Source organism: Miniopterus schreibersii, assembly GCF_964146895.1.
Source record: "Miniopterus schreibersii genome assembly, chromosome: 3".
In the NCBI taxonomy this organism is placed as follows: Eukaryota; Metazoa; Chordata; class Mammalia; order Chiroptera; family Miniopteridae; genus Miniopterus; species Miniopterus schreibersii.
The window spans coordinates 53,232,857-53,260,528 of NC_138103.1; the positions used below are offsets into that span (position 1 = coordinate 53,232,857).

At 37.9% G+C, this 27,672-nt stretch overlaps 1 protein-coding gene across 1 annotated transcript in view; it reads left to right on the plus strand.

Annotated features, from left to right (window-relative positions):
* The window catches only part of ELL2 (elongation factor for RNA polymerase II 2), a 74,912-nt gene extending 51,546 nt beyond the window's left edge, over window positions 1-23,366 (plus strand). The window contains exons 5-12 of the mRNA XM_081132742.1: window positions 5,124-5,383; window positions 7,642-7,766; window positions 7,932-8,019; window positions 9,919-10,489; window positions 13,492-13,558; window positions 16,728-16,899; window positions 19,395-19,439; window positions 19,529-23,366. Of these exons, the coding sequence (XP_080988868.1) occupies window positions 5,124-5,383; window positions 7,642-7,766; window positions 7,932-8,019; window positions 9,919-10,489; window positions 13,492-13,558; window positions 16,728-16,899; window positions 19,395-19,439; window positions 19,529-19,645 (1,445 nt within the window). The 3' untranslated portion in view covers window positions 19,646-23,366. The remainder of the gene's footprint in view (window positions 1-5,123; window positions 5,384-7,641; window positions 7,767-7,931; window positions 8,020-9,918; window positions 10,490-13,491; window positions 13,559-16,727; window positions 16,900-19,394; window positions 19,440-19,528) is intronic.
* The last annotated feature ends 4,306 nt before the right edge of the window (window positions 23,367-27,672 follow it).

A 27,672-nucleotide genomic window follows, 5' to 3' on the forward strand; every position in this document is an offset into this window, starting at 1 on the left:
TGGGACCTGGTGCTTAGCTTAGATACATTTAGTTTGGTTTAACAACAATTCATATCTGTACCCACGGGGCCCAGTTCCCTGCTCAGTAAGTTAACAGCAATGAGATGTCTCACCTTCCCTTTCCTGCTGAGTACAATAACAGCTGCCAACCTCCTTTCTTTCTCCTTTATCCTTATAAGTAACTTAATTAACTTTCTATGCTAGTATGCTAAATTTCAAATTATTTTTAAAATCCATGATCTGCTGCACTTATATTTAAATACAAACTATGAATTTTCTATCCCTGTTGCTTTAAAAATACTTTTTTACTCTGTCCAATGCCACCATTTTAGAAATAGTGAGACAACTCAGTTTGTTTGACAAGGGAATAGAAGACTCAGACCAACGAAGTGATTTTCCCTCCCAGTATAACTAGCTGGAAACCCTTATCTAGATTTATTCCCAAGCCTGAAAATCACTGATTCTTACTGTATTGAATGATACTTGGGTGTCCTCTATGTCCATGTGTTTTTATTTGTTGATAGGGTCAGGTAGAGTTCATTTGCAGCTTGCACAACAGACTTTTCAGCACCCAGAATCCCACAGACCATACACTCCCTAATGATATGGGAATTTTAGAATTTGCAGGGTTTCTTACAGGCACTACAAATAATTTATATACATTTTTGGGAGTGACCCACATAAAATTTGAGGTTATTTAAGTTTTAGTCTGAACCAAATTACATCTACGCATTCTAAGAAGAGCTGGCTACCCTCTTTACACACACATGTTCCCACATTGGAGCCCTGCAGTGGCCTCCGCCAGCCCAAGTGCTCTGTTTAGTCTTCTCCTCTGGGCTGTCCTCAGTGCCCCAGCCACTCACCATCATAGCACAGTGTTTTTTTCTGGCCTTAAATCTTGTCATTACCTCCTCAGCTTTTTATTCTCTAAGTCAAATAACCCCAGCTCCTTTTAACTTTTCTTAATATGGCCTGTATCCCAACCCTTTAATTATTTTTATTGCTCTCCTCTGTACTGCCTCCAATTCTTCACCTCAAAGTTCAAAACTGGACAAACTACTCTTAAGAAAAGTCTCATCAATTCTGAACAGAGGGGAGCAAAAGACTAGTATCTAGTTTGGCTTTTCAGTTGTTTGTTTTTTGATTTTTTTCACTGTTCTTTGTTATGGCACGCTTTGGGTTTTTTCTTTTAACCTTATCCATTGTCAGTCCTTTACCATGTGTTTTTCCTTTTAGGTAGCTCAGGGCATATCTTCCTGCTTTCTTCAGTATCTCAAAACTATCTGACTCATTCAGTTATTTAAAATGCAATCAGTCACCCTTCAGTACTAATATTATCTAGCACTTACTGAGTACTTGTGATGCATAAGGCACTGGTTAGCTTTTACATGTCACAATCACCCTATGAAGTAGCTTATGATTACCTCTCCTTTTACGTACCAAATTGTTGGTATCAGCAAGGAGCGACTGATACGGGTTTGGCCTTACTAACAAATTGTGTTTTTTTCTTAGGACAATAGGAGATACTTCTGCAATTCATAATTGAATATATCATATAAAATGATACCAAAAGCTCACCTATGCCAACTTAGAGGTACCTGCAGAATAAGATTTCTTTCAACAGCATCAGCCAAGCTAGAGGACAAATGGGAATAATGGTGGTCCCATTGTAGGGTTATGGTGACATAATGCCAGGGCAGACCTCTTACAGTTGAATTAGGGCACAAACCAAGTTTAAGGGGATAAAGACTGTGCTCCTAGGGATTATCTGGCCTACTCACCCAAGAATATGAGCTTTTGAAAGCCTGTGGGCTAAAAAGAACCAAAACCTATTTTGCCTGGAGAAGAGCAGGAGAAAACATTATTTTTTCAGTAATATTGCCACTTCAAGTCATGGCATTATATCAGTTGTAAGCACTGTTGTGTTATAATCATTCTGCTTGTTAAAAAGAAAAAAAAATGACTAATTACCATTGCTCCAGGCTTACTAGTATAGTATCTTAAGTCTGCTCACTGACTCCTACCAAAATTCTGGAATTTTATTGAATTACAAATTTTTATAATGCTAGTATTTATTTAGGTATAGAAAACAACCCAACCAATCTAATTCTCAGATTTTATTCCCAATTTTCCTAACTTCTGCCCCCATTCTCCTAATTTCTGATGAGTTAGTGCATGTTTGAGTGGCCTTGGACAAAACACTTAACATCTGTGGACCTTAATTTTCTCAAATACTAAATAAGGGGTATATGAACTAGATAACATCTAAGGTTCTTCGTAGTTCTAACATTCTGTGTCTGTTGTGTGTATATATTTTGATAGCAAACCTTTTGAAAACTGATCATAAATGCCACATGTTGGAGATGGATTCCACTACAATGGATTATGTAGTTAACCATGACAGTCACACCATCATCAAAGTCCTGCCAGTGATTTTAAAGCCTCTGGTCAGTGTTGTCAGGGGTCCTGGTCAGCTTCCACAGAACCGAAAAACAACTGCAGGAGATGGCTACACTCCCTGCTCTCTTTCTGCTATACTGTTTTAAGATTTACTTTGAGATTTACTCAGAGTCATTAGATGAAGGGATAGAATCTTCTACCATCTCATTAAATGGAGAAGCTAAAAGTGGACTTCATTATGAAACGGTGGTTTAGATATAGTCCCAGATTACCCAACCCTGTCAGATCTACTGCTGCTGTTTATATAAGGAGCCCAGGGAATTGATTAGCAGTTGGGTCTGGGAAGAGAATTAGATTCTCCCATAGGCTTTATTAAAAGGGCTTTTCTAAGGCAAATGTAAGAAATAAAATTAAAGCCTTTCTTCTGCCCATTTTGAACCTGACATTTTCCTGCTTTACTTTTTTCTTTTTCTTTTTTTCTCTTTAGCATCTCAATTCTTTAACTACTTATAGCACTGATGTTTTCTTCATCTGTAGGCTCTCTAACCTTAACCAGAGGACTCCTTCCTAGTTGAATAGGCACAAATTGATGGGGAGTTAGTGAGCAAGTACTTTTTGCATAAAACTCATTGACCCAGTGTGGCTGAACAGTTCTTCCAGCATTTGAAAGAAATGGGTTACCTCATGACTGGCTATTTAAAAGAAAAATGAGGTAAAGGTGAAGTGAGTGTATTGCAGGTAGGAGATTCATGGACTGGTGGATGCCAGTCTAACATTAGACCCCGGGTGACTCTAACACTGTCATATTGCTGACCAGATTCTAATTTCTATTCAAACATCATACTTATACCCCTCTTAAGGGCAAAGTGAGCCTCCCTTATTTGTCTGCCCTGTGTCTACTTCAGGGAAGGTTGGGGGTAAACTCAGGAGACCTTGGGGCTCTCCTGAGACTGAGGATCAGAGGTGGGTCAGACATACAGAAAAGGTAGGGCAGCCCAGAACATAGTGGTAGTACTCTCACTTTGTGTTTTTATTTTTATTTGCCTTCCTTGCTAGCTTGAATTCATTCTAAATCACCACTCATGGTGTGTTGAGCTTAACAACATTCTCTGCCCATCTCCCTCCCTAGAGAGTTGGAGTGAGGGTACCCCACAGTAACCTTGTTTGGGGAAGAGTAAGTTAAACAGGTTTCAAGGGGAAGGGAGTGTGAAATTTATAGCATTTCCTAAACTTTTGTGACCCCTATTTTTTGTTTTCTTCTTTTCACAAATGCCTATTAAAAAATCAAGGAATAGTACTGTTTGTGAACACTGTTGCAACTGAGAAATGGTGGGTTGGGAGGTTTGTATTTGCCATTTTAGAAATTTCAATGTCTTCCAATTCTGGCAGTCTGGCAGTATAGGAATACACACTGTTTTGATTCTGGCTCCTCTGCTATCCAATTGCTTTCTTGCTATCAGTCACTTTGACACTTTGCTAGTCATCAAATTCTGCGTCAAGGTCTGCTGAGGGACAAAGCAGTCACAGCCCTGCCTTCATGGAGCGTGCAGCCTAATGTGAATCAACAGTCGACGTTAGGCAGTTGTCCATGAAACCTTTTCCACAAAGAAGTACAAGTATGAAAACTTGGGTATTTATCAGAAAACTCTCCAAATACTAAGACAGCACTTTAGCATTTGAGCTTATCCCATTGAAAGCAGTGCCTTCCCCAACACATAATTAGTACATGATAACCAGTTAGTTCCCTGCCCATCTGACATTGATCTAGCGGTCTCTAAATTAAGAAAAACTCAGAAGCCAGATCTAAATCTATCTCCCAAACTCTAATTGTACCTTAATTTAATAGCTTTTCTTATCATTGGGCAATGTCCCTTTAATGTTGAGTTCCTTAGTTGTGCAGTATTTTGATCTGATATTTACAATTAGTTAGGTTCAGATAGTAAAAAACCATGTAAGAGCCAGTGACATCATTTATCCTTTCCCATTTACCTTAGGTAGAATGGTGTCAAGCAGACCCTCTGGCCAGGCCTAGGGAGCCTGGCATGGACAGAATCATTCAGTAAATCTCCTGCCCCATTAAGCCAGCCATTTTCACCCTAGACCACAGCACTTAAGTGACTGCTTCTACTTATCCCTTGTTTTTAGTTGCTAGACTTGTACCTAATGCAGTTGCCCCTCATTGTATGTCACTACCAGTTGTTTCCTCTCTTTAACCAGAGTACACAGAGTTAGGGGCTTAGAGTATAGTATACTAAATGAGTCATAAGATTACACCTCAGAAATTATAAAATGAGGGTCTTATACAGTTTCATTCTAATTTCTATTTCTAGGTGTTATTCTAGAAATAATATATGAAATGTTTAAGGTAAATTTCCATTTAACATCAAATACCTACATTCTTTACCTACATCCTTAAAATTTCTAGTTTGTTGCTACGATGTGTGTCACTAATTATTATCTATGTGTAGCTAAGTGGCCAAAATACTTTTATAATAAATATTTATTTCAATAAATGATTTCATGAAAAAATTCCTAATTCATATTTTAGGCCATTTATTCAGAATGCTTTCTGTTTGCATATCTCTTTAAAGTAAATGCTGAAGTAAAGCAATAGTCTTTATTCCCTCCAGAAATCAATAGGTACCTAACTCAGGGTTGTGGAAACTGAGATGCTTATTATTACCCACAAATGTGTAACAAATGTCATTTCCACTGGACTGTAGGGAAAAGAGTGCAAATTCGGAAAGCACCTCAAGCTCTTTCAGATGCAGTGCCTGAAAGGAAAAGGTCAACCCCCATGAACCCTGCAAATACAATTCGAAAGACATATGGCAGCAGCAGTGTTTCTCAGCGGCCATATAGGGACAGGGTGATTCACTTACTGGCACTGAAGGCCTACAAGAAACCCGAGCTGCTGGCCCGACTGCAGAAAGATGGTGTCAATCAAAAAGACAAGAACTCCCTCGGAGCAATTCTGCAACAGGTAAGGACAGCAGGAGAGAGTTCCTTCCACCTACCTTCTTGTTGAGAAGTTCATTTAAGAAGGCTTATTCTTCTTGTAACTATTATTATTATTATTATTATTATTATTATTATTGAAGTAGAGAGATGTCAGGATCATTTTTTTTTTAATCCTCACCCGAGGATATTTTTTCCATTGCTTTTCAGAGAGAGTGGAAGGGGTGGGGGAGAGAGAGAGAGAGAGAGCGAGAGAGCGAGAGAGCGAGAGCTGGTGGGGAGAAACATCAATGTGAGAGAGACACATCAATTGGTTGCCTTCTGCACGTGCCCTGATGGGCCTAGGGATTTAGCCTGTAACCGAGGTACGTGCCCTTGACCAGAATCGAACCTGAGACCCCTCAGTCTGCAGGCCGACACTAACCACTGAGATAAACTGGCTAGGTCTCAGGATCATTTTTGATCAATGCTATATGAAATAGAACTCCTGAATATTGAGTTAAAGCATCTTGTTTAAACATTTAATTAAAAACTAATTGAAATGTGGGCATTTATACTAGGTTTTATAAGTTAGAGGCTTCTGAATTGTTAATAAAAAAATTAAAGTTTTGAATCATCTTTATTTTGGTTAAATAAATTTTGCCCTGAAATTTTATTTTAATAAAGTAAGCAAGAAGATTTCATTGCCTGTGTTCAGTCTTGAATCACCTTAATGATTGTCATGATTTTTATTAGTTTATATAGGTGAAGTTGTGCAATGTATTATCTCAGTCGTTAGTTGGTATAAACTAGAATATTTTTACCTACTACATAGTTTAAAATGTGTGTTGCCCTGTATACTGTTTGTTGCCTGTATTACTCTGTGTTTTTCTACTGTTGGGTATGTTGAGATCAGTCACTTGTCTTCATTAAAGGATATGAATCTATAAAGTATTAGTTCTGATCAGTTACCTTCTAATCACAAACTTAAGTATAAAATTAGGTCATTAATTTAGTTAAAGTCAATAGTTTGTAACTGCCTATATTTTTCATACTGACTTTGGGTCATAAATGTTGATTAGAATTCAAACCCACCATAAATGGTAGTCTATCTGTTTTCTTTTTCCTAAAGCAATAACATTTCCAAAGTTGTTCTTAAATTTCATTATTAAAAAAAACACAACAACCTGCAGTTTTGTATCTATTATTCAAAGAATAATGCTTTTAAATCTATTTTTATCTATTCTCTCACATTCAAGATATGATACTAAATGTTATGAGTAAAACCATAATCTCTAATTCTGGGGTGCTTTTAGCATGTGTAGTGCCCTGGATAATAGGAAAAATCTAAGGATTGTTATATTTATTTCACTTTGAGAAATCTGATTGTATCTAATATCAATTACCTGCAAATTTGAATTTTAAGATAAGCCTACCATTTTCTACTTTATAACAGCATTAACATTAGTATTCTGCTGAGCTGTGAGAAAAGCATAACTATCCTAATATATTTGATAGTACTTACACAGAAAGAAGTCAAATTATTAAAACAGGACTTTCCAGTAGGAACTGACAGGAGGAATACCTTTCTGCCAGCCTTAAAAATGACTCTTGGTTTGTACATTTGTGTTGTTAATAGATCTCTAGGCCTGGATACTCTAGGAATTGTAGTTAGGGGATAAGAAAAGATTACACTTGGAAATAAACCGGCAGACTAGTAACGGCAATTTGAGGGTTATTTTGGTTTGTTTCTATTTACTGGTTTTTGGAAAGTTCAGGGACTTTGAATAAGTGGTTCTTATCAAAGAAAATGACTGACAGACAGATTTGTCAGAATTGATACTATTTATGGAGATAATTTCTGTTGTTTACTGAAGGAAAAGTTCATAACCTAACATTTGGGCAGTATTTGGTTCTTAATACAAGTGACCAGGGATTTTTACTGTGAGTCAAAAGTAGATAATAATGATGTTGATAATATAACTGTTTTTGGATTCTTTTGACTAGAAAAAATTGATTAAAAAAAATCTTTCTCTACTTTTTGCCTAATATGGGCTTACTGATTGATTAGAAATATGACAGGTGCAGTGGCCATTCAGAGAGAAAAAAATTAGATATTTACATAAAGTTTTAATTCCTCCAAAGAAGCTGAACAACATTTATTGAGATTTGGTATATGCAAATCTAGCTGTCTCTCTGTGGCCAGTTGATACAGTTATTTTCAGTACAAATCCAAAAGGTTGCCTATTTTGGGTTAGGAAAGAGCAAAATGATTTAATATTCTGTTTTCACACCTTGTATCAGGTAGCCAATCTGAACCCTAAGGACCTCTCATATACCTTAAAGGATTATGTTTTTAAAGAGCTTCAGAGAGATTGGCCTGGATACAATGAAATTGACAGACGGTCATTAGAGTCAGTGCTCTCAAGGTAAGTTCTTTTGAAAAAAACTTTTTCTTTAAAAATAATGCATATAAGATTATTTTGGTCATTGTTATTTTCGTGTTGAGCTGGGAAAAGAGAAGCAATGGTAAGCTTTCTATCATGAAGATTTAAAAATTCTCTCCATAACTGGAACATGTGTGTCCTTTACAGAAAACTAAATCCATCTCAGAATGTTGCCAGCACCAGCCGTTCAGAATCTCCCGTATGTTCTAGTAGAGATACTGCATCTTCTCCTCAGGTATTTCATAAACTTATGTACTGATAGTTCTGAAATGAACCTAGGGGCCATCTAGTTCAGTTCCTCTGTTTATATGCGAGAAAAGTTAGGCTACAGAAGATGCACAGCTTGTCTGCCCAAACTCATGTAGCTAATCCATGGCCGAACTCGGTCTAGAATTCAGGTACCAGCTCTCAGCCCAGAACTCTTCTCCACTGTACTATAGTGCTTGTCAAAGGACTTAATGTCTACCTTTTCCATTTTTAAAGGTTACATTTTGTTGTGAGATGATCTACTTTTCCATTTGGCCACTAACTAGAAGACCTACCCAATCCCAAATATAGTCTCAGATTATATAGAAAATTGAAGATATTTAACTTTATTTGAAACGTTCCAGAAGATAAAAATATTTTTTAAATAAGCAAACAAAAACTTCTGCCATTTTTATACATATTTTCTTAAAGTGTTTTCAATTAGATCCCAACCAGAATACTGCAATTAAACTTTAATCCAGTTTAGTTTCCCCCAAGCAATTCAGCTTATCCTAGAAAAAGATGGGGAGATCCTGGATAGTATTAGAGTTTAAGCCTGCTTGGTTCTCAGAGCACCCGGCCAGCCTTTAACTCTCTGTTTCCTGGGTCTTTGGGACTGACAGTGAAACAGACTTATTTATCCCAGTACTGCTGCTAGAGTGCTGTTCTCTCTGAACTCCCCTCCCAAGGATTAGGGAGACAGCACAGATGTATGGTGAGCAGTAAGCATGCCCTGGGCAAAGGCTATTCACATGTCAGAAAATATTAGCAACCTATTGTGAGGAACAGAGGAAGAACAAAATAAAAGCAATCCTGACATTGCATGTACACTATCTATAGAAGCCTCAATTTTAATGCCACTTACCATGAAGCTGCTTATAGTTCTGATTATGTACTAGGTGCCAGATCAACTGTGCTAAGTTGAAAACATTAAATTAATGGGATGATTAACTCATTTTCTCTCAAGCTGAAGTTTAAGCCACAGTATTTCATTGGATATATGTTTTATACTTTTCAACTGTCTGAATTTTCTTTTTAGTTTAAATGCTGTTATTGTTGTTGCTGGATTGAGCTATTATTAGCATGATTTTTTAAATTTTGAAACAGTAATTCCATATCATTTTTATGGACCAATTATTAGGACTTATTTTCCAATCCAGTGAAGGGGGAAATATGAAGAGTATTTCAACAATGATAGAGATACTTAGAGAAATTACTCTGAAGGTGCTGGCTGTTCCCATCTTCAGACAGGTGAAGTAATAAATGACAGCCAGAATATTCATACCTTAGCACACTAGAGATTAAGCAAGTGTGGGCTCATCGTCCTTTACCTGTCCCTATAGCTTTGACAGGGAAATGGTCCGAACTATGTCCTTCTCTCACTTGTTATAATTAGGTCAGCAGAGGAAGGAGGCCACCTCTATTTAATATTCTCCTAAGTGGTATAATTCACAGAAATTGGCATAGTCTCTCAAGGAATTTAGGGTGAGGCTGTATGATCAGAGAGATAAGTACTCCAAGAAACATATACAAGGGTGGGCAGAAGTAGGTTTATAGTTGTTTGTATGGAAAACGACATGCAGGTTATGATTATTACAATAGCTTTATTAACTCAAAAGAATGTCACATTGGCACAGAAAACCTGCTTTTGCTCACCCCTGTATTTGCTAGATTCTGCTATTTACATTAGACATGAAAATTTATGTCACTTTTGTTTTTCTGGCTTGTTTGTTTTTGCTTAAGCTTGGAGAAAGGTTTAACATAACACCAGTGATAAACTTAAGTATGAATAAAATTACTCAGTTGTTATTATGGTAACCAGTGATGCATATAATTGAATTTTAGTGCAAACTGGCTCATATTTTTTCCTGTCCCCCTCCCCCACCAGAAACGGCTTTTAGATTCAGATTTCATTGATCCTTTAATGAATAAAAAAGCTCGAATATCTCACCTGACAAATAGAGTGCCGCCAACATTAAATGGTCATTTGAATTCTACCAGTGAAAAATCAGCTGCAGGCCTCCTGCCACCCCCTGCAGCTGCTGCCATCCCCGCCGCTCCACCACTGCCTTCAACCCACCTGCCCGTCTCCAACCCTCCTCAGACTGTAGATTCTAACTCCAATTCCCCGAGCACTCCAGAGGGCCGGGGGACTCAAGACCTGCCTGTTGACAGTTTTAGTCAAAACAGTAGTATCTGTGAGGACCAGCAAGACAAATATACCTCTAGGACTTCTCTGGAAACCTTACCCTCTGATTCAGTTCTACTAAAGTGTCCAAAGCCTATGGAAGAAAGTCATTCAATGTCTCACAAAAAGTCTAAAAAGAAGTCTAAGAAACACAAGGAAAAAGACCAAATAAAGCAACACAACATTGAGATGAGTGAGGAGAAGGAAGAGGACCTGAAAGGAGAGGAGGAAATTGCCAAGCTGAACAGCTCCAGGCTGAGTTCCAGTGAAGGTATTTCATACTTGTAAAAACCAACTGCACACGTAAATGAACGAGAAGAGGGGACTGTCATGAGTGTGAGGTTATGCTGGTCATAATTAGTAATGCTTTTTCATCAAAGGAGCTTCCACTTAGTTATTAATCTTAGTATTGTGTTTTTGAGCAGATTTCTTGCATTTTACTGCAGTCATTTTGGTCTCTTTTTAATTAGCCACCTATTAAACATGGTTTCTATATTTGTTAATAAGATGGTGAGTGACATTTAAAAATGACTCTGTCATCCTCCAGAGACCCCTTTAAAGAAGGTAGGCTTTAGCCCTTTTCCATACTGTGATGGTATTATGCAACCTCAGCATAACCTATTATATGCCATTCTTGAACTGATTTAACCAGACACATAATTAGCAATAAAAATATTCATTTCCTTCTTTGCCAAAGAAATAGGGTTACCCTTGCTTTAGTTAATATTAGCACAGGGGAAATGGCAACTTCTTTATAAAACAGACAAGTTAAAATTACATTTACAGATCCATAATATCATCTTCATTCAGAGTAAAAGCAGTCTGTCTTAGTAAACTAACATCAGTTGTTGTAAATTTAATCATTTCAAGCTTTTAGAAGCTTTAAAAGTCAAATATCTAGAGATCCAAAGAAGCTTAAAATAATGCTTTAACTCTAAAGAAAAATTAACCATAGAAGGACTACTTACCTGGGGAATAGTGATTTTTAAAACCTAATGACAAAATTGTATTTTTTGTTTTAAGAGTTGTCCTCTAAAACGTAATGTCTTACATGCCAACACATAGGAGATCCAAGCCCATCATTTAGCATTGCTGCCCACTTAAAACCCAGAATAAGTAAGGCAAAATTCCCCAGGAAAATACAACTTTAGAAAAGTTACTTTAATGAATAGAGCTTAAGGAGTATTTTCTTTCTGTAATTTGCCCACAATACTGAAAGTATGTAGGCCTTAGATTTAACTGATTATTTTTACCATGTGAGAGAAGCTTTGATTATAGAATAATATGATACAATGCCTTTATTGACCTGAATTAAATAGATTGCATGTCAAAGTATATCTGTTGAAATATTGGGATCAGTGTGGTACTATATAGTGGCCCAAGAGATAGGTGTAAGCTTTTTTCCTCAGGTACTATTGTACTTGAATTTGCCAAGTCAGGAAAGGCAAGAGGTAATAAAACCTCTTGTTCAGAGTTAGTACACCAGGTTCCTGGGTATGCCCCACTTTACACTTCCCACCTCAGATGGTGGTCCTGAGTCAGAGGTTAATGCTAGGAGGACTGTATCCCAGTATGCTGATACCTTCTTAGAGTTGGAGGCCTGGAGAAGCAGGCTTAGTCTCTTTGAATCCTTCCATGAGAATGTGGCATCTTTCAAACACAATTGAGATTATCACAAACTGAGGACAGGTCAGACCCACACTTCCTGTATCTGTCTGTCAGAACTTAGCTGGTGTCTGTGACAAAAGAGAAGCCAGGAACATGCACTTGATGCCTTTTCCTTTAAGACTCAGGTGGTTGTAAAAACAAACTCTTTGACCCGAGTATGAATCAAATATACCGTAGTGTGAATCAAATATACAGTAGTCCCCCCTTATCTACAGTTTTGCTTTCTGTGGTTTCAGTTACCCACTGTCAACTGTAGTCCAAAAATATTAAATTCAAAATTGCAGAAATAAACAATTCATACGTTTTAAATTGCATGCCATTCTAAGTAGCATGATAAAATCTCACGCTGTCTCACGATGTCTCATTCAGTACCTCCCAGGACGTGAATCACCCCTTTGTCCAGTGTCTCCGCCCTGTATACACTACCTGCCTAACTGTCACTTAGAGCTGGCTAGGTTATCAGATCGACTGTCTCTGTATCATAGGGCTTGTGTTCAAGTAGCCCTTATTTTACTTATAATGGCCCCACAGAGCAGGAGTAGTGAAGCTGTCAATTCAGAAATGCCAAAGTGAAGCTGTAAAGTGTATGTATAGGAAAAAACAGTATATATGAGATTTGGTACTATCAGCGGTTTTAGGCATCTATTGGGGGTCTTGGAATATACTGCCTGTGGATAATTGGGGACTACTGTATATATCCTTATATGTAACATGAATATGAACAATAAGTCCACAGAGTTTGCATAATTTGTTTAGCATGCTTTGTCCTTTAAAATATTAAACCAAGAAATTATCAAATATTCACTTTTGTTTTATATTGAACATGTTTGTTTTGCTAGCAGGCAGGGTTAGGGTTTGAGTTATTACTTTAATTCTACTTTGAATGATAAAAAATTACCCTAGTAAAAAGTCTGAACATACCCTCTGGAAATGGTGTGTTCAAACAAATGAAAGACTGAGGAATTTTATACATTTTCATAGCATAGTCCTGAATAACTAGCACTTTATTTATTTGTCCTTTAAAAAACAAATCTATTATTATGAGGGTTAGAGATTAGAGGATGTAAATCAGTCTTTAGTAATAACTTATTTTAAATTACTTTAAACTGATGGAAAAACTTCCTACCCAATTCCACTGTCTGCTTACAAAAAGGGTAGCAGTAAAATTACAGTGACCAAAGCCGTCTGCTACCCAACTTCACTGTCTCATCTGCCTTGTGTGAATCCTATGAAAAGAAGATGTTGATGTAAAATTTTATCTCCTATTGTCTGGCTGCATCTGCCACCACAGTCTTTGAATTGCTGGGCAGATGCCACAACTATTGCTGAAAGAATAGAAGATTGACCTTGGGTTAAGATGGAATTCCTTTATTGTGCAGACACTGCAGCAGCCAGGGTGCTTTCAATGCCTGGCGTGGATTCTGCTGGTGCTGGTCATAGGGCCTCTATTGTTCGTGTCCAATTGTATTCCTTGCTCATTGTTGCTTATTGAGATGGAAGAATAGAATTTGAGGAAAAGTGCTCCAGATGTTTCTGATCTATTTTAGAATTATAGGCATTTTATAACCATACTGTTGGTGAACACTTGAATTTTTTTCTTTGTAGGAGTCAAAGAGGGTTGCACTGCCTCCACGGAGCCTTCTTCAACAATTGAACTCCCAGATTATTTGATGTAAGTTCAGATGTCTGCCAATGGGAGAGAACTGTTTAATTTTAGAAAGTTTGCAAATTCTTTTCCCATAATTTGCAAATCAGAAATGTAAGAAGTTCCAGAAATAGTGTCCTGGAGCCACCCCTGCAATTGAAAGGCTGCCATTAAGCCTGCTCGTCCCAAATCCACCCTTGTCGGCTTCAGCAGGTTGTGCCTCCCCCTGCTCTGAGCTCAGCTCAGTGGCCTTTAAGTATAGAGAAGCCTGCCCTTTGTTCCGGGGCCAGGCCAAGCATTTGATTATGGAAGATTTCAGGGATCGGACTCTTCAAAGCTGACAGTCTATCAATGCACAGTCCTTCCCTGCACATGTTACTGATAAAGTGCTTTAAACCTCTTCAGTTAATACAAAGTAAAGATAGATTGATTTTATTTAAATGAAGCTCTGCCGTCAAATTGATTTTAAGAGGAAAGAATAGTAAAATTTGATCATCTCACTTTAGTATAGGTTATAATGTTTTTCTTGTTAAGACAAGTTGCTAAACGCTGAGCTGGGGACATTTTTGTAACTGGCTATCACAGAAATTATAACTTGGACACATAATTCTAGCTTTTTTACAGACTCAAAGGCTTCTATAAGAAGGAAATAATTAAGTTGCAAGAGCCTGGAAAAATGGAGAGTGAAAAAGCAAACAGGTCTGACTGTCGATAGCTTAAAAAATGAACAAATGTGCAAAATAGCTTGAATGTAGAATAGAAAATGGAATCTGGGCTGTACGAACATTTTTCTCTATTTAGTACCATCTCTTGATGGACAAAATTAGCCCTCCCTCCATATCCTATAAAATGCTCTTTTCCAGAGTAACTTAAAATGTGTTACTTTTGCTTAACGGTAGTGTGAAAGCTATATTTATTGGGGAATGATACAGCAGGAAACCATAATGCTGGTTATCATCTCTTAACTAAAAGGAACCAAGAAGCCATGCTGAGTACTCTTTCATCTGAGGTTTTAGAGTTCTGTGTGGGAGCTTTGAAAAGCAGCCACCACTGAGTTGGCCCAGGAAGGGTTGGTTAGGGGACAGCACCTGTCTCCACTGATAATGGGGTTCTTCTCTCCAACTGCAAACCCATTTCTCCTTAAAAGTGCTAGGAAAGTTGCTGCCCCCTCAAATAAAAACTAGCACTGTGCTCTCATTCTCTCAAGATGGATTTTGAATTCCTCTTTTTTGTCCTAGTGATATATACTTGTTATATATGACAGGTCATGTAAGGAGACTGAAAAATAATTCTCACCTTTCTCCATGGATTCAGGCTGTGTTTTGTCAACTTAATCAGTTAATTCTGTATTTTAAAAAAATTTAACTTACTGATTTAAGGATGGTTGCTGCATCTGTCTCAGTGCATTTCTGTACATTTGTCATGTTTTTAGCTCTTTAAAAATTATGAAAATACATAACCTATGTGATTGTTTGCTCACTTTGTTCAAGTAAAAGCAATTTATTCTAACTAAAAATTAAGTCTTGTATACATACAGAGAATTTTCTAAAAATGGTGAGAAAATATGAATTTTCAGAAAAATTACCAAAACTATATAAAACAAACTTAAGTTGCTTCATAAGAAACCGAAAGATCATACTATAAAACTTTAGTGGTCAGTTTCTGAATAATTCATACTTAACTGTAGTATTCCTAATTTTTGTATAATAAGAATACTTCCACTACTTCTGGTTGTGACTTGTCCAAACTGTTTAAAATTTTATTCCATCACTACAGTAAGAGCCAACTGTAGGACTCATAGTTTTTGGTAAAAAATAGTGAAATGCTTTTCATTAAAATGCCTGTATAATCAATCTTCTATAGCAACACAACTGTTGGTCAGTTTGTAATTTTCCTAAGGAATTTATTAAATGAAGTGGTTTTGAGAAAGCAGGATGAGTATTTTGCGTAACAGATTGAACCTGAGTTTCACAATCTGTTTAGCCATTTCCTCACATACGCTGTCCCTGAGAACTGTCTCCCTAGTGTGCTCCCTCTGCTGATGAGTGAGGATAGTCCCTGTCTGGAAAGCACTGGTTCCTTGCTGCGCTGGCGGCGTTCCTTTTACAGCTAAGACACCAGCAGGGCAGCTTTAAAACAATATACTACCACAGTCTCGATTACACTTAGAAAATTAAACCTCCACACTGTCTAACTTAGCATGAATAAAAATATTAATGAGGACATTAAGGTTGCTCACTGCATCACTTTTCTCACATTTCCAACTAGGTATCTGTGCTATCACATTTTAAATTAAACTGGGAAGTTATCTGAAACCATTTTGGAGAGGATTGAACTCCAGGGTTTTCCCACAGTGAAGAATATTATATACCTCATGGGGCCACCTGCTTGAAATTGCTTTGAAATCAATAAAGTCAAGGGAATTTTACATTCCACCACAGAAGCACAGAGTACAAAGACCCAGACCCGACCCTGATGTGATTCCAGTCCCCAGATCCACAAACAAATAATATTAACTCTGGTTTAATATTAAAATACTGATTTAATTTACTTACCACTGAGTAAACTGACACTCTGGGAAAATGGCCTCCATTCACCAGGCCCCTAGAAGTGTTCATACACAGAAGCAAAACAGGTTTGTTGCATTTTTATTGAGAAAGTAAATTAGATTAATAGTACAACACTGCCTGCTGTTACACAGGTTCTACTATGTCATTTTTTAAAATGAGAAACAATTCCCCTCTGTATTTTATGTATTTGCCTAATCAGAAACGGGAGGAAAGGGATACAGGGAAATAAGCCTGAGGCACCTTTATGACAGCGGGTGAAAGGCCTCGGGACGGACCCCCTCATGAAGCAGCAGGACTAGAGGGAGCTTCGGCTTCAGCACTTCTTGACTGTGAAATTTCCCTGGTTTCATGTTATTTGTCTAGTTCTGTGTCCATGTCACTCATACTAGATGCTGGCCTCTGCCGCTAGTATGTAGTGAGTTATTTGGGGTAGAGAAAGGTTTAGGAAGCTACATCTATGTGAGTGTTGTTTTCCTTTTACATAGTTGCGCTTTAATTCCATTGCCACCATGTCTTTTTTATATTTACTGTCCTTCATTGAAGCTCTTAAGCTCATGCGTGGTATAACTTCCCCTGGAGGGTCTCTGAGGGTGGCATGGCTATCTTTCATTCTCTTTTCCTGACAGAAAATATATTGCTATCGTCTCCTATGAGCAACGCCAGAATTACAAGGATGATTTCAATGCAGAGTATGATGAATACAGGGCCTTGCATGCCAGAATGGAGACTGTAGCTAGAAGATTTATCAAACTGGACGCGCAACGAAAGCGCCTTTCTCCAGGCTCAAAAGAGTATCAGGTAAATGCATTTGTTCCTAGATAGACTGACTTTCATATTTTTCTTTCTCTGCCCTGCCTGACCCCCAGGCATCCTGTTAGCCTTCAGAGCAAGTCTTCTGGCTGACCAGCTTCTCTGCAGCTTTTAGCTTTCATAAATGAGCTAGGAAACTAAATATTTGAAATAGTTCTTGAAAATAAGTAAACACAATGAACCTATATTTCTGTCAGTGAAAAAATAACCTTTTTATTTAACATTATATGTATAAAATATGTAATATATGCTTATACATTTACTATAATATAATGTATAGTGTATTGAGAAAAATATCAAACACAACTAAATAGGGGGAAAAAATTGGATTCAGGATTCATCAAAATATTTTGTTGCATTGCCAACTCAGCTCAGACTACAGCTCCTAGATCTGGTGCTATTACCCAAAACTGCAATTTCAAGGAACTATTTTAATTAATTTTTAAAATAACCTCAGTCTGGCATAGAATAGGGAAGATATAGACATATCTTAATACCACAGTAGTCTGGGGTTTAAGTGAAGAAAAGCATGGTGCTTCCAGCTATTCCAGAGACAGACATTTGTATTAACCAGTTTTCACTTCCCTACTTTAAGTGGTAATATTACTACAGCTAACAAAGAGCAGCAGAAGCCTGACCTGATTGTTCTCATGGTTCTTAGCAAAAGGATTAATATAAATGACTGTTTCCTTCCTTGCCCAGGCCAGATAACTGTGTTGCACTTCACAGGCTTAGATGGTGCCTCCATCCCGGCCCACTACCATTGTTCTGACAGGAACCTAGTGAGAGAATGGATGTGTGTTCCCATAATGGGAGTGCCTGTGCCCTAGAGATTCATTTTGTCTTCTATTATAGAAGATTTTGCCAGAGGAGTTGGTGTTTGAGGGTGCAAGAGGTTGGTGATATGGTGGATTCTGGTGGTTGTTTTTTTATATATAGTTATTTACCAGTGTACCATGATTATATTTAAACTAAAGTGTAATTCCATACCATGGAATACTACGCAGCTGTAAAGAAGAATAATCTCGTACCCTTTGGGACAGTATGGATGGACCTGGAGAAAATTGTGCTAAGTGAAATAAGCCAGGCAGAGAAAGACAAACATCACATGATCTCGCTTATACGTGGAATCTAAAGAGCTTAATAAACTGATGAACAGAATAGATTCAGTGACATGGAAGCATAGATCAGACTGATGAATGTCAGAGGGATGGAGGAGGGCAGGTGGGTGGAGGGAGAGAGAGTAAACCAAAGAATTTATATGTGTATATGCACAACCCAAGGACACGGACAATGGTGGGGAGAGGGACTGAGGAGGGGGATGGAACGGGGTGGAACAGGGTGGAACGGATCATTGGGGAGAAAAAGGGATATCTGTAATATTTTAAACAAAAATAAAATTTAAAAATAGAAAAATAGCAAAAAGTTTACTTTAAAAAAATAATTTCATTTATAATAATAAATACCATCTATAATTAAGCTCAATGGAAAAAAAAAAACACAAACTAAAGTGTAATTCCAAGGATTGCTTAGTGGTTAGGAGTAGGCTCCAGAGCCAGAATGCGTGGGTTTGATTCCCAGCTCCCATCATTTAATACTTGTGTGACCTTGGGCAAGTTATTTAACTTTGCTCAAAATCCCCATCCATAAAATAAGTTGATTATGGACTTGTGCAGAATAAATGTAAGTATTTGGAACCTGCTTAGATACATCATACATCAGATGATGTGGTACATAAGGGTTAGCTGTTTTTCTTAACCACCCAGTTTTCCTCCCTAGAGGCAACCAGTAGTGCTGGTTTCCAGTGTATTCTTTTAGAGGCGTGTGTGCGCGTAAGATGTATATACACAAGCAAATTCCCATATATACCATATATAATTAAATCTAAGATGTCTAATTATAACATGTACTCTTTATTGTGGTATGTCCCCGTAAGTTAAACTATGATACATTATTATTTATCTGATTTCATTAACACGAGAAGAAATATGCATCATAGAAATAATGAAATTCTTAGAATATAATATTCTGTTTCCTTCTTTTAAACAAATGATATCAAACTGTATAAATTGTTCTGTACTTTACTTTTTCACTGAACAAGATACCACATCTTAGAAACTTTTTTAATGTAAGTACATAAACACTTCCCCTTTGTTAATGCTCTCCTTAGTGTTCCTTTTAAGAGATTAATGGACACTTAGATTTTGTTTACTGTCTTGCTTTACAAACAGTGCTGCAGTGAGTAACCTTCTCCACACGTCATTTCACTCAGGTACAAGTAAATCTGAAACAAAAGTGTAAGTGCCAAGTCAGTTTTGCATTTGCTATACTGATAGCAGTTGCCAAATTGCCTCCCTGAAAGATTGTACCAATTTACATTTCCATCATCAGTATTTCCCCACACCCTTGTCAAATGTTTGTTAATTGTTTATATTGCAAACAAAAAAAAGTTCTCTTCTGATTTCTAATTTTTAATTTTGTAGAATGTTCATGAAGAAGTCTTACAAGAATATCAGAAGATCAAGCAGGTAGGTAGCATCACTGTTGGTTTTTGACATGAAGTTGGGAAGTAATTACAAATTCTGTAACCTGATTCCTCGCTGTTTTTCTTCCACAGTCCAGTCCCAATTACCATGAAGAAAAATACAGATGCGAGTATCTTCATAACAAGCTGGCTCATATCAAAAGACTGATAGGTGAATTTGACCAACAGCAAGCAGAGTCATGGCACTAGAGCTCCTCTTGAACCAGAAGATGTGAATAAACTTAAACTTATTTATTTAAAATTCCAAATGAGTTGCTCTAAGATTCTAAAAAAATGAAACTTTGCCTGTTGAAAGTTTCAGTATTTATAAACTTGAGTTACTTTTTTCCCCTCCCATTTTTCTTTACTTTCCTGCATTTTTGAAGCTGCTTTTCCTCGTCCTTTTCTCCTCCTCGAGACTTGTGTTTGTCAATAGAAGTAATTTTTGTTTAGATATTGGGGATCCAGTATCTATACTTTAAATCAGTTGTTTTCTTAAAACTTATTTGTAATTAGAAATGATTTTTTTAGATATTGGGGACCCAGTGTCCACACTCAAATTTATGTGTGTTAAAAACAAACAAACAGTAATGTGCAAGGTGAAATGCTTTTGGACAAACATAAGCCTATTTTCTGACTTTTCTTAATGCAAACTCTTTGCCTTAAATGGTAGAATATTTAGAAATTTGCACAAAATACAAAAAAAAATTAAAACATTGTTTTGGAGGGTTAAGAAATAGGTCTGTGAGTATGTATATGTGTGTAGCTACACATACACATATGTATATACAAGCTGATTTGATCTAGAGCAGTAAAGCGCCCTGCAAGTTAACCCCCCATTGCAATGGTTGCCTTAAGGTGTTTGCTAGTTGTGTACATAGTGTGGTTAATCATTAGCTACACTGCTTCCCATTTGATTGGAGCAATGGGAAGCACACTGTGGCCTACCAGCGTCTGAAAGCGTGTGCGCGACCTGTGTGTGTGCAGAGGTGGTATGGGTGTGAGCGTGCATGAAGGAAAAAAAGCTGCTACTCTCAGTAGGCCAAACGCTCAGGTTAAACAACTGACGAGTGTTACTGTAGGTTTTTGTGTGTTTTTTTCTGTCAAATTGCTACTTCTTTTGTGAAAGACAAAAGCATTTCCATTTCAACAGTTTGTCAGCTTTGTCGTTGGGCAAAATTGATATGTTATGAAAATGAAACAAATCTATAGTTTTGGGGCAAAATTATAAAATTAAATATGTAGGTAACCTATTTATATACTGCTATAAAGTATTTTTTGAAGAGAGATGTGCAAAGAAGTTATTACCTACATGAAATGTATATTTAAAGATTTTTTTCTTCATCCTGGGTGCCAGGAATATAAAAAAGAGCGGATATATTTAACCATAGCATACTGTGATTCATCAAACAGCACAAACTTTCATTTCATGGAGTTTATCTGTTGACGTTGATTTAAACTATCACTTGTTTTATCATGTGGGAACATAAGTTATGTCAAAAATGTAAGGATTTTGAACTAATGTTGATTCAAGTTGTGTTGTCTTACCGTATTGTCTTTTCAAAGTGCTGCCAGTTAAAAAGGGAAGCATTATGTTTACAAATCTGTTTTGAAATGTTTGCCAAAATTTTGGTAGTATCTTTAATAAAGATGTTTGTGTCCAGCATCCAAAAAAATAAATAAATAACTTTGTTGTGTATGGCTGTAAACCAGAAAATGTTAGTATCTAGAAAACCTGAGAGAGCATGTAGATGAACTTTCTCTTGGAGTTCTTCTAAAACATTAACTGGAAAGAGTAGATAATATAGTAAAAGTATACAAACTATACAAAGACTAAAACAATACCCTCTACACTATAACTCTATAACATTACTGCAGAAATTTAATTTCTATGTAGCTTGAACCTCCTAGGCAATTCGATTTCTTTTAGCATTGAGATCCCTGGTGCTCTTCCTTTTACCTCAGAATTGGTACAATCATTATTAAATGTTCATTGGTTTCAAACTTTCAGTTGGAAAAAAGGTAGGAAAGGAAACTTAATTGAGGGTAAATTTGGTCCTCATTATAGTGGAGTCTGCTGAGGGATTTGTCTGAAGGTAATGACCTCATTGGTGTCATTTCTTGTACATCTTCACCTTTTAATCAAAGATTGTGTGCTGCTATTTGCTATGAGTGGTGTTTCTCAAAAACAAGGTGCTTGGACCACTTACATCACCCAAATTTGAATCTCTGGGTATAGGGCCCAAGTATCCATCCATGTTTTCATAAGTATCTTCCAGGTGGCTTTTGCAAGCTAAAGTATGAGAACCATTGACTTGGATATAGTGCTAAACCTTAGGTCTCTAAATCTCAAAGTCTTGAAGTTAAACTGTTGGCTTTTTTTTTTTTTTAAGCCCATCTCTATCGGCAGGTGCACATCACTTTTCCCCTCTGCAAGATGTGAGGCACCCTCTTAATTATTTCACTGCCAACTCTTATTTTGGAACTTGTTTACAGACAAGTCTTCTAGTTGGTTAATTGTTAGGTTAGCCCTTGGAGCTCCTACCCACCTACATCAGCGCATCTTCTGGTTTACAAATTGGGTAATAATAGAAGGTGGAGATGCTCCACAAAAATCCAGCATTGCACACCCACAAACTTGACCACCAACCTTTAAAAGCCTTAATTTAGATGTTTGTTGTATACCTTGGGCAGATCCTTATAAAATGTGTATCTGTCTATCAGTTGTAAATCTCTGACTCTGTTATTACCCCAGGTTGCATCTTTTTTGAAGATGGGCATAAACCTATTCATGTCCTACTGCTAGATTTTTAAATACTCTCAAATATTTGCTGTGGGGATGAGTGGTCACTTAGTATCAGTTACTCTGGTTGAAGAATTTATTTAGTTTTTTCAAAAGAAATATTAAATGTAAAACAGCATTGTCCAGATGAGAGAATGAGTTATGTTGTTGTGTTTTCATCACATTTCATCTAAAATAATTTGAAGCACTCTTGAAGATTTTTACCAACACTCATAAATTAATTCTAGATTGAATGAGCAGCTGACAATACAAACCAAAAAGAATATTAACTAGATGTGGTTTTGTTTTTATGTGGGGATTTCTTGTTGAGTTTTATTTCTCATGGAGTAATTTAGAGGGTTAACTTTCAGCTCTAAGGAGTGGTAGATGGTCAGGACTGGCTCTCTCAAAGGTAATTGGTGTGGTCAGTTTCTATCATTGCTCCATGCATTGATTATAAAAATTCAGTATTTTCTTTCATCTCCAATTGATCTTTTAACTGTTAGAGGAGTTTTCTTTTCCCTTACAGTATTTCACTTTATTATGTAAAACAAATGCATACTTGCATGTTGGAAGCAAGATATTGAAATGAGGTTCAGCCACAAATGGTCCATTAGTTCCAACATTGCTTGGTTGCCTTACCTCTTGCATTACTTTATTCTTTGCTTCTGGAACTTGCCTGACACTCTTTAGCCAGTTCATTGTCTTTCTGGCAGTGTGAGTGTTGTCACGTGTGCTTGGTGTACGCCTTTACTACTTACGAAGTTCTTACAGTTTATTACTTGCCCAAGTGTTACTAAACCCTTTTCTTACATGTACCAGATGGGGGGAAATTTATAACCAGCACTTTGAGAGGAACATTTTGGGAAAGGATATTTAACTGACACTACTAAGTGAAGGCAACAGAAGATGTTATCCATGTTCTTTGTAACCTGAAAACTGAACAAGGCTGTGAGGCTCATTTCAAAATACTTTGAAGTGTTAAAAACTATATATATCTATGCTGTTTCTCAGTTGTTCCAACCAAACCATGTTAGGACTCTCGGAGGTAAAATGTCACAGGGACTTGTCAGTTCTTACTGAGCTAGCAGCTGTGGTGGCCCCTGTTGTTCTACAGCAATTTCAATTCAATAAAAATGTTAACATTGCAATTCTGTACTTGTTTTTCCTTTGTCTCATTTCAAGCCCTTAACTTTGTCTTAAAAACACACACAAAAAAACCCACCCCACACCACAGTACTCTGATGCCCTAATGTCAGTGATTTTCCTGGGACAAATATTACTTATTGGTGATTCTAGAAAGTGGGAGCAGGGTATCTGCTCCAGGACCCTGCCTGTTTTATAAATTTAGGACATACCCTCCATAGGCAACACCTCCAGGGAACAATAATCATAATTAGCATTTATTGAGGGTTTCCTGTGGGATACATACTCTTTTACATGCATTGTCCCATTTTTCCTCATAACAACCCTGATATGCCTATTTTATTGGTGAGTAAACTAGGGCTTAGAGAAGTTAAGAAACTTGCCCACCACCCAGCTAGTAAACAGCGGAGCCTGAGAAGCCTGGCCACTGCATCTGTGTTCTTAACCACTTCTCCATGCTACCCCTCAAACACTGGTACCTACTTAGGGTTAGAATAATCTTCACAGAGTAATAATACTAATACCATCAGACAGGCTAGACAAACTGTTTTGATTCAAAGAAGACTAGAATGTGGAGTTTGGGGGTGATGTCTAGTGGATTATTCACAGTAGGTTGATTTTAATCCTAGATAAATTTGAAGGAAAGCCAAAATACTTTCTTGAGAAAAGGTATGTTTCTTTTCTTTATGAATATGTGCAGTCTTAACAGTGGGCTATTTGAAGGATATTGAGGCAGTACAGGTAGAGACCGCAGGGAGGGGTACAGTCTTGGAATCACACCGTTTTTGTACTAAAAAGGTGTCTCCGTAACAGACTAGCTAGCTCTAGGAGATACCTGTCTGAACTAGACGTAGGGACATTCTCCTGGCTGGATCCTTAAGCTCCGGTGTCTGTAAGTTTTCTGAAGGAATCGTGGAGGAGGAAAGGAAGAAGCCTCCATTAAGCATTGTATTGAAAACCTAGACTTCAGGGCGAGCAGTGGTTCTGGTTAGGGTTACAAGAAGCCTCACGGGTAAATGAGATTCCTAACGTAATTGCAGCAGCCCTCCCCCACCAGACATTTAACATTGTACTTGTCTTTTAACTCCTTTCCTCAGATGTAAAGAGAAAATATGCCTTCTTACTGGGTAAGAACAAAGCTTAATTATGGTTTATAAAGCACTTGGGTGTTGCATGAAAAACAGCTATCTAAATTATATATTATCTGCTGAATGCACAGGGAGACCTTGTCTGGAGCATTATTTTCCCAGTGACAATGGGTCCATTTTGACCAATTGCAAAAGGAACAAAGTTCAGAGAGAGGCTTGAGGTTTCCAGGTGACTGCTTGGGGTTGGTTTTATTGAATGCTAGGCCTTCCTGTACCTGCTCCACTGGTTTTACCTTTCTGACACTGGGACAGGAGGCCAGCAGTGGCAGTAGATGGCTCTGATATTTTCTGATTGCTTAATTGTCATGTTGGGGTCAGATGATTCCGCTGTGTGTGACAGTGGAGATGTGTCATTTACAACTCCTGCCTGCGTAGTTCCACTGACCAGCCAGGCAAGTTTGTCTTACTGTAATTAGATACTTGGTACAATGTGGGCATTTGTAGATGGATGATAAAAATTCCATATCTGGGATTTGGAGAGTGCTTCCCAAAGATAGGCTCACAGAATTAGCCAGGGGCTTCTAGAGGAATGGCCAACTACCTACCTTTCTACACTCACGGATTCCAGTGGGCTTACAGAATTCTAGACAGGCAGCATGATCTAGCTTGCCAGCCTCATCTGCTACACTCACTCTGCACACCAGCCACACAGGCCTGCGTGCAGGTTCTCCAGTAACCCCTGTTCCTCCTATCCCAGGGCTTAGGAGCACTTGCTGTCCCTTCTGCGCCACCAGCTCTACCCTCCCGCCCTCCCGCCCTTAGCTAAGTCCTTATGCTTAAGATCACTGTTTGAACATCGCTTCTTTCCAGAAAGCCCGAACCCTCAGACTAACTCAGGTCACCGTGGTATATGCTCTCTTTCATCTTATGCTTCTCCTTTATGACATTTATTACAATTGTAACTAAATGCTACTTGTATTATTACTAATTAAATAAGTTTCATGGAAGTAGAGACTGTTGCTCAGTAGGGTGTCCCCAGCTCCTGACCTAATGCTTGACATATAGAAGGGACTCAGTAATAATTTATTGAAAGAATGAATGAAGCAGGCTATTCGTACATGCCATATTTAAAGTTAATGTTGCCAGAGGACTTGGACCACTGCAAGAGTCTGCTTTGTCATTCTTTGTACCTTGCCACTCTCTCTCCCTAAGCCATGATTTAGGAATGGCCTACTGACTTGACTTTGGGAATCCCTTTGCCATGATTCACTAATTGGACACCTTCAAAGGGTCACCTCTTTCCAGCATTGGCATTCACTCCTCTAGTCACCTCTGGAACATAAGAATCTATAGTAGTCTATCATGGTTTGGAATATAAAAGGAAATGGTTTTAAAAGTCACTTTTATTATAACTCACAGATTCTGATTTCATTTCCCAATTTATTTTTTTCAGTAGTTTTCTCTCACTTCTCAACAGTGTAGGCGAGGATAACAGTTTAAAGATCATGCTGTATATCATTTCCCCATCTTCATTAAAGCATCCCTCGCCTGATGTTTCTTTAAATTCAACATGTGCTTTTATTGACATTTATTTTATGCCTTGCACTTTTGTAACCTCCCAAATGGCATACATATAGCGGATAATCAAAGGACTTCAGGATTCTGGTAATGATGGTGCTAACAGCCCATCAACTGTATTGGAACAACTGCCTTCATTTCACAGATGATGGGATGGAGATGTTTGAAGGACGGCCCCCGGCAGAGCTAGGTGGACCCTAGGAGCTTACACACTCTCCCTAGAGAGGGAATGGTAAAGTGCCAAACAAAACGTGCCATTCACAAGCAGTTCAGAGCACTGTCAGGCCAGAAAGAGCCTGCCTTAGAGTCTGGGGTCTGCCACTCACAAGCTACCAACCACGGTCAAGTGCATAAAGCTCTCCAGCCTGTTTCCCACCCATGAGTGGGACAGTGCCCACCTCAGAGGGTTGTTGTGATAACATATATGTAGAGTGGGGACACGGCACCCAGTAAGTTTTCTATATGAATTTCAATGGATTATTTGCTAATCATTTCTTTGCATCTTTTATTTTGATTTGGACAGTTTTTAGCAATATATCTAATAAGAAAGCAGCCAGCCAGAACAAAAAACCTATTGGATTAATTTAGATTTTTCTATAATAGTGATGGAGCCCATATGTAAAATAAGCACATCCCAGAACATTTAAGAGTCTCTGCTCCCAATTGCTCAATGAAATAAGTTTTGTCTGTGAATCTTTTCAAGTATATTAGCTACCCTAAACATCATGGCTACCAGTAACTTGTTATAGAGCTGATGCATTTGTTCCAAACTTGAGCATGCTCTCTATTAATTCTTTTTTTCCACTCGTCTTCACAGGGAAGAGTCTGTAAAAGAGCCTTGTTTTCTGTCAGCTTAAGGGCTTCCTGCCCCCTAGTTACTAGAGGGGGTTGACATGGTTCATTTCGGGTAAGATGCTTTGGGAAAAAGTCTGCCATGAACATGACTCTGTCTTATACTTGTAAGCTTTTCCTTCTCTCAAGGATAGGGTTCATTTAAGTCAGCTTTGCCAAAGGAGTGCCAAGAGGGTCTTCAGGGGTCTCATGGCCACCTGAGCTACAGAACTCTGCAGCTGAGAACAGCTATAAAGGGACTCTGGGGACTGCTGGCAAAGCCACCTCCTATCTACCCTTATCCTGCTTCTCTCTTTGCCCCAGTTGCCGCGTTTTTATTGCTGTGGTAGCCAATTATCACCACCCCACCTGCTCCTCCCTTCTCAACTCACTATTCTCACCTGAATGAAACATTATGGCTCCTCCCTTCTGTTAATGTACACATCTTATCATTTTTCCTCTGTCCTTAAAGATGTCTTGGCTTAGATAATAGATAGTGAGAAGGCCAGTTCAGAACCAGGGGACCTACAAGCAAGACATGAAAAGTTTGAGAAGTAAAGTTGAAAATACTTTGCAATAGGGCAGAGAATGGAACTTGCAGTCCTACACCTGGGTCTCAGTCCTAGTTCTGAGATTTACCAACCTGTGACCCAGGGCAATTTGTCTAAACCCCTGACTCTTCCTTCCACCATCTCTCATAAACTAGGATAATCCCTGCATAGCATGGTTAAGTGAAGATTAGAGATTGCTGCATCGAGGAGAGGAACTGTGTGCGGCACTCATAAAGCAACAGTTTATTCTCACAAGTGTCC